Genomic DNA, 7912 nt, shown 5'->3' with positions numbered 1-7912 from the left:
TATTAAAAATTAATTTATTTATTAATCATTGTATAAATACTCAAATAAACAAATAAATAACAATTTGTTATGAAAAATGAACAATAATGATAATACATGTATTATAATGATATTGAATTAATAAATATAAACGAAATAACAATAATTTTTATTTTTATTTTTAATAATGTTTTTCATATTCAATAATACACAAATGAAGATTCAATGTTCAATAATTATTATTTTATTTGTGTATATAAAAATAATTGTCATTCAACTAAAATTATTAATTATTTATATTTATTAATATGATTATTTTCAATTAGAAATGAAATAAACAAAATGATATTTAAAGAAATAATAAATATTTTATTAAACAATACAAAATAATGATAAATAATGATAAATAATATTATAATTTAATTCATTATTGTATTATTTTTGTTATTAATTATTTGTTATATTCAATTAATTCTTCATTCAATTCTTTATACTATAATGTATCATCATCAATTGTGAATCATAATTACAAAATGAGAATAATTATTATTTTTAGTTAATGTTGATTCATTGTGTATAATATGATTTTTACATTATGTACTTTATTAATAAACAATATTTGTTAATAATTCAATTTATTTGATATTATTTATGTGATATTTTAGATTTCTTTTATCTTTTTCTTATTTTTTGATATATTTTATTGAAATTGTTTATTTGTTGATTTAATTATTATTATTCGTTTATAAGGAACAATTTTCATTTATTTTATTTCATGTATATTTTAAATGAAATTCTTATTTGTATATTCATCACATTAATTAAATATTTCATCAATAAATAAATAAAGAAGAAATAATTTAATTATAATATAAATGAGAAATATTATTTGAATTTAATTTAATGAATAAATAATAAATTAAGAATGAATAATAATGTCATTAATCATAAATCATTCAAAACAGAAAATACATTAATAATAAATAATCACACTATAAAATAAATGATATATTAAAGAAATATAGTTATTATCAAATATCTTTCTTTTATTTATATTTTAATTTCATTTGTTGTTTCATTAAATAATAAATAATAGATATTTTATGTAAAATTGAATTTATTCAAATAATGATAAATGTAAAATCATAAAAAGAAGTGATTTAACTGTGAAATATTCAGAGATATTCAACACCAGTTGGATAAAGTGGATCAGTAGCAACACCACATGTATTTCCTTCAATAACCATGTTGATATATCCTTTCTCTCCCCATCCTGTTCCCCATGAGTTTCTAACTATCCAACATTCTTTCCCATCAACAACACCATATCCAACAGCACAAACTTCATGATTCAATGCAAAATAGTTATTCTTGCATTGTTTGTCTGTATATGCTCCACTCTTGTATAACTGGAATTGAACAGATGATGCATCAATTGAAACATCAACAAGACCTTGTGAAATTGCTGCTTTAAGTTCAACTTCATTATTTCTTGCAACTCGATTATAACTCTTGATTTTAGCAAATGCTTTCACATCACTTCTACATGTTGAATCACTTCCTGTGTATGGATAATCACTTTCTTTAGCAATTCCATTTTCCATAATATAATTATAAACATTTGATCCAAGTCCTCCATTACATCCATTATTTCCATCTTCCCTAGTACATTGAACCATATGTTCTTCTGAAAGATCAAGTGTCTCACTATCACCACCTTTCTCAATTAATAATCTTCCTTCAAGTGCTGCAATCGATCCAAATGTATAACATGACCCACAATTCCCTTGATCTCGAATTGGTGTTACTTTCCCTTTTTTTCTCCAATCTACTGCTTTGGGTGCTTGGATATTCAAATATCTAACTTCTCCTTTTTCTTCACCACTTCGTTTTAATTTCAGAAGACTATTATATTCTTCATTTGTCATAGCAGCAAATGGTCCATCTACTGATAATTTGAATGTTTCTTTTCTATTGTTTTCTGCAACAATTCTTGCATTCATATTGAAGATTGCTCTTCTTCGGAGTGACTCAACTGCTGTGAAGTGTTTATTGTTATTGGCAACCCATGTATTGAAATCAATCCCATATCCAATATAAAACATCAAAATGAAAGTGAACATTGTTGATATTTTCTATTCTTTTTGAGTTTAAATACATACACTTTGAAAACAAAGAAATTTTATTTCAAAATGAAAAATCTATAATGAATGTTATTTCATGTTGAAATTGAAGAATGAATCAAATAAATATTTAAATTATTGGTTGAGTGTATTCAAACTCCTTTATTTTTATTAAAAACAAATATTCATTATTAAAATAATTTGATAATATTGATATAATATTTCAATGTAAAATAATGAAAAGTCTTAAATATATTTTAAACAAACAAACAAACAAATAATAACAAGATGACAATTATTCATTTTGTCACTCTTCATTGATAATATTATCTTTTTATTTTTATTGATTCAACTGAAGATATAAATTAACATGATTATTTAATTAATTAAAACAATTAAAATGTTGTTGTTTTGTATATTTATAATTATATATGATATTATCTGTTTATATTCATTCAGTATTCCTCAATCAATATTTTATTGTATTATTCTTGTAATTATTCATTTTGAGATTTTATCAATTTATTTAATTAATGAACTGACGAATAAAATATCATTCTGTATTATCATTCATGAAATTTAATATTCATTTTATTTCTTTTATAATACTCATCTTATTAAGTTATTGATTTCAATTATTTGATGTGTTGATATTTCTCATTCATATTTATTTTGTTTATGAAAAGTGTTGAATGTTATTTCAACAAGAAGAGAAATGTTATAACAATAAAAATTGTAATTAAATACTTTAATGAGTAAATTAATAAAGAATAAAGTATTGTATCACTTGAATCAACACACCAAAACAAAATCTAAATAAATGATATAAATGAATTGTCTTGATTATTCATTTATTATTTGTATTAATCATTTGAACAAATAAAAATGAATATAAATAATATAATAATCAATAATCTAATAAATATACCATGATACATTCTACAAATAAGAGAATGAATAATATAATAACAAGAATAAAAATGAAATGCATAAAAATAAATGATAATTCATTTCTTAATAAATAAATACACATTATTTTCACTCTATTATAATTCAAAATGGTATAAAATTAAAAATGATAAAATAACAATAATCAACACCATTAAATGAAAATAATCATACAAAATGAATTTCATAAATAATTAAAAAAAGCAATTAATTAAGTATTAATAGAAATAGCTTCTATTCTTCCTGGATTAATGGAGACTAATCCCGTCCCTTCGTCTTCTTCTTCAAGCAGCTCTACAGAGTATGTTTGGTTATGACTGAAGCAGTATTCCATGACATCCATCATGTTTTTAATTACATGGTTTTTAATTTCTTTCTCGATGTCAATTTTTAATTCTTTAATTAATTTATTACTTTCTTTATTTATTATTCCATTTATTGAAATTACTACTGGATTTATTTTTTCTATTTTCAATAGAATATTCTTTAATTCCTTATACTTATTTCTTTTCTTCAAATAGGCTCCATTAATGTTGTGATCAGCCACAATAGTCATATCAAATATTATATCAGTTTTGTTCTTTTTATCTAATACATATATATCTTGTATTTTGTGATATTGTCCATCACTTTTAGGCATTATTTGTTTATTCAATATCATTGTGATGTCTTTATATTTGAACATTGTTTCATATGGGGGTTTTTTATATTATTTATTTCCTGTATATTTTCTTATTAATTAATATTATAATGCCAATATTGTCATGTTTTTCCATTTGTGATTTTTTATGATAAATACAAGATAGTAGAATGTGCTCTACTGTAGCTATCTTGTCTTTACACAGTGTTGAGTATTTCAATCTTTCATTTTTTAACACCAATAAAAAATAACAATAAATTATCAAAATGCAAATAAATAATAACAACAAATGAAATTAAAAACACTCATTTCTATAGTACCTTTCATTTCATCAATACTGATATTAAATATATTTAACAAATAAAAGATGTTTAATAGTTTAACATTCTGTTTATTTGATAAATCTGTTTATTTTGTGAACAACTAATTTCTTTCTTGACAATAATAAAAGAAAGTACTTAATTTCACTTCTAATATTCTAAAAACAGTTAAACAAATTTAAATATTGTTAATTTGTTTATTACATTAGTTTTTATTTGTCGATACCCACTAACCAGTATTTTGTTTTGACAGTTGTTGTTTACTTAAATCTTACAAACTTTGTTATATTATCTAATATTGTAAATCTTTATTATATAGATTTGGTTCATTTCAGTTATTATACGTCATCAATATAGTTTATCGTGTTTCATTTCATTAACTTAATTTTTCTAACATTTATGTAGTTTCAAATAAGTAAAACAATAACACTATTATCCATAACCATGTAATGATTATAATATACAATAATTATTTTTCATCTCCAATGTTTCTTTGTTGATTTATCAAGAAAAAGTAGAATAACCATGAAAATAAAACTATACTCTAAATGTATTTTAACTGATATTTATATTACGTTGAATATTGTAACCATGACTTTGTCAATCAATGCATACTAGATATTATAAAAGATAGATTGTATTGAGAGAACAATTAATTAGAATTATGAAAATGAGATACAAAACAATCTAACCTTATTGGTTTGAAGAAATAACATACCAATAACCAAGTTTAATTTTGTTAAAACCACACACTTATTTAGAAATGGCAAACTTGCTTTTCTTTAACATTACCAATGCCTTCTCATAAACTGTCATACAACATGATTTGATATTGTTCATATAGCAAATATTACATGTAAATTCAACAAATTAGATAATAACAAACAATAGATATAGGAACAAAAGGAGAATAGTAATGAATAAATTAGTGATAAATTGAAGAGTATAAAACTAACAAATTTGTTTATTTAGAATGACATGAATTATTGTTTCAACAAAATTATTTACAACTCCAACAACATAAATTAAATATAATTCAACCATAGTACCCTTTAATTAATGAGATATTTTCTTGTGTTTTTGTGAAGACACATGTTAAATGAGTTTTAATTCTATCCAAGTTGTTAATAAAACCAAATTCAAATATTAAGAAACTTAAAGCATAAAACAAGTAAAATAAAAAACACTTTAATTTGCTTTATGTTATCTGCATTCTTTTAAGTAATAAGTAATTTATAATTAAAGAAGAATATAAACGTTAGTTTAATGATAAAAATTCTTTTTTATTTACTTAAAATACACTATTTTATTGTTCATTAGTGATATTCTTTTGTGGTAAAAATGAAAAAAATCAATTGAAGGATGAATTATTGAATTATTGATTATCAACACTCTCTGACTCGAGTTGTATTGATTTTATTATATTATCTAAGTTGATTGTTTCTTTCGGCTGAATCTCTTCAATTTGTTTGAAAACCTCTTGAATACCATTAATTGTTGTTTCTTTAATAACTGATCTCAACACATTTTGTACTTCATCCATATTATCAAAATCTTCTATTCCAATGACAGTATCAGCATATACTTTTTGCATGACTCTCTTCATTCCTGTATCACATTCTGTTCTAATTTGTTCAAACAATGAAGTTATATCAACTTCTTTCTTTTTTTCTTCTTCAATGAGTTGAATTATTTTTTCTTTAGACACACCTTCTTGCTTATTTTTCAATTCATTAAGTTCACTTGACAGTTGTTCATTTACTTTCTTAGAATTTTCAACTTCTTTCTTCGCTTCATCTAATTCTTTCTTCAATTTTTCATTTTCCAATACTGTTTCTTTAACTTTTTGTTCCATCTCATCTTTTTCTTCTTTTAGTTTTAAAACCATCCCAACAACATCTCCTTCTTTACCTTCTAGTCTTGTGTTTAGTCTTTTTATCATTTCACTCATGCTTTGGAGTTGTTGACTAATTTCCTTCCATTCTTCTTGAGTCTTTTGTGGATGGTTATTTTTTTGAACATTCTCGTTGTTAGATTGTTTCATTTCTTCATTTTCATTACACCCTTCATCAGTAACTTCTTTTGACTCTTTCAGTGTCTTGTCAATGACTGTTGGAGTCAATCCAGCTAATGGTTTCCCAATTGAAGAAACTCTTTCTAACACAGTTTTTGTCGATTTGTTTTCTGTTGACTCAGACTGTTCTAATAACTCACTTTTTCCTATAAACTCAACAGTTAAATCTTTCTCTTTTGATTCAGACCTTTCTATCTTTTCAATACATATACATATTAATTGTGTTCCAGTGTGTTTTATTAACTCTAAATTTTCTGGTGTTCCAACAATGATAGCAGTTGTATTTTCAGTAAATTTAATACTTTTTAATAAAACTCCAATTGGTGATGTCATTTCAATTTCCATAACTTCCTCATCTCCAAGTGAAAATTCCTTCTCAATTGAACATAATTTGTATTTAATTTTAAGTTTCTCATTGAATGTTTCTTCACTTTCTTTATCAGTAGATGTTTTTAATATTACTCCATGATGACAATTTAGACTTAAACACTCAAGAACTTTAATAGAAAGTTGTAGTCTATCCATATCAGTCTTAAATTTTATATTCCATCCAACTCCTTGACTGTCTTTAAAGTACCAAAATCTATTTTCTTGAATCTACTCAGGTGAATTATTTCTCTTTATCTATCATATTATCTAAACAAATAAAAACTAACAAACAACTATAGGAAAATTAGTGTAAATCACACTCTTTGTTATAATCACATTTCCTGTTTTATAGAGTATTAAAGAAAATACTTGCTCTTCATCAATCACAGCAATAGCAACATTCCCTTGATTAATTGGTGTTCCATTTTCATATTTAAATGCCTTTCCTGTTTTAACAATCAAAGGTGCTTTCTTTTCTACTTTTGTTATTGAAGAAGTAATAATAGTTTTGTCAGTAGAAATACTTTGTTTACGAGGAACTTTAATAGCAAAGTCTGTGTCAGTTGTTAGATCAAACATTCCAGAAATTGTGTCTTTACTTTGTTTATGAGAAGTAAATTCACTCATCTCGACTTTTTTCGTTTCTTTTGTTTTTAAGTTCTTTTTTTTATGGAGATTGTTGTTGTTATAAAAAAAAGAGGAGTTGTTTATTTTCTTTTGACAAAAACATTCAATATATTATCTTTTAAAGAAATTGTCATAAATACTCCTCCTATCATTTCTTTTCAGTTGCTAATGACATTAGCTCTTTACGAAGATATGGTTTTTCTACTGATTTATAGTCTTCAAAAACTATTAATAATATAGCTCCTGGAACAAGATTCAATTTGGCTAATGTCTGTTCGTCATTTTTAATTAAATCACGTTTTCCTGTAGACAGTTTTAATGCGTATTTTACTTTTAAACGAAGAGATTCTTCAATAAAATTATAAATATCATGTGTTGTTTGTAAAGGATGAAAACAACGAATTAATTCAGTATTATCAGGAAATTTTATTTTAATAGTTGTTTTCTTGTATTTTGAATTTCTTATAATTCTTTGATCTTCTTGATATGATTTTGAAACCAAATGATCTGGTTTTTGAGTTGGTTGCATAAGGATTTTAGCTTCATTTGGAGTTAGTTCATAAAAAGAATCAGGATATGATTGAACAGGTGTTAGTGGTGTAATTTTTGGTAAAATAACTTGTAGATTATATTCATTTGGAGAAAGAGTTGGTTTTGGTAAGTCTTGTTTTCCAATTTTATTATCATAGTTTGTTACAGAAGGAATTCCAGCTGGAGTACTCCATTTAATAGACATTACTTAACTTAGTATTATTATTTTTTTTAAGATACTTTTCAATTAAATTTTTTATTCTAATTTAGTTTTGAAGTTTTAAATAACAAATTTAAAAAA

General features: G+C 23.4%; 3 protein-coding genes across 3 annotated transcripts, besides 1 other annotated feature; all 3 read right to left on the bottom strand.

Moving 5' to 3' along the window:
* Positions 1 to 1125: 1125 nt before the first annotated feature.
* EHI_074180 (cysteine proteinase 1, putative) lies at positions 1126 to 2102 on the bottom strand (the record flags this gene model as incomplete). The annotated part of the gene is made up of 1 exon (XM_645064.2): positions 1126 to 2102. The coding sequence occupies one exon, from the start codon at positions 2100 to 2102 to the stop codon at positions 1155 to 1157; it is 948 nt and encodes a 315-aa protein (XP_650156.2). The 3' UTR covers positions 1126 to 1154.
* A 1146-nt stretch (positions 2103 to 3248) lies between these two features.
* Positions 3249 to 3924: a repeat region.
* Positions 3925 to 5385: 1461 nt separating this feature from the next.
* EHI_074170 (uncharacterized protein) lies at positions 5386 to 7080 on the bottom strand (the record flags this gene model as incomplete). Its single annotated transcript, XM_648466.2, has 2 exons — positions 5386 to 6681; positions 6745 to 7080. 2 exons carry the CDS (start codon positions 7078 to 7080, stop codon positions 5386 to 5388), a joined length of 1632 nt encoding a protein of 543 aa, XP_653558.2.
* Positions 7081 to 7228: 148 nt separating this feature from the next.
* On the bottom strand, positions 7229 to 7816 carry EHI_074160 (UBX domain protein; the record flags this gene model as incomplete). Its single annotated transcript, XM_648465.1, has 1 exon — positions 7229 to 7816. One exon carries the CDS (start codon positions 7814 to 7816, stop codon positions 7229 to 7231), a length of 588 nt encoding a protein of 195 aa, XP_653557.1.
* Between the last annotated feature and the right edge of the window lie 96 nt (positions 7817 to 7912).

The sequence above is a fragment of the Entamoeba histolytica genome, genomic scaffold (assembly GCF_000208925.1).
Source record: "Entamoeba histolytica HM-1:IMSS scf_1104750517419 genomic scaffold, whole genome shotgun sequence".
Lineage (NCBI taxonomy): Eukaryota > Evosea > Mastigamoebida > Endamoebidae > Entamoeba > Entamoeba histolytica.
The sequence above is the reverse complement of the archived record's forward strand: the minus strand, read 5'-3'. Positions and strand labels throughout refer to the sequence as shown.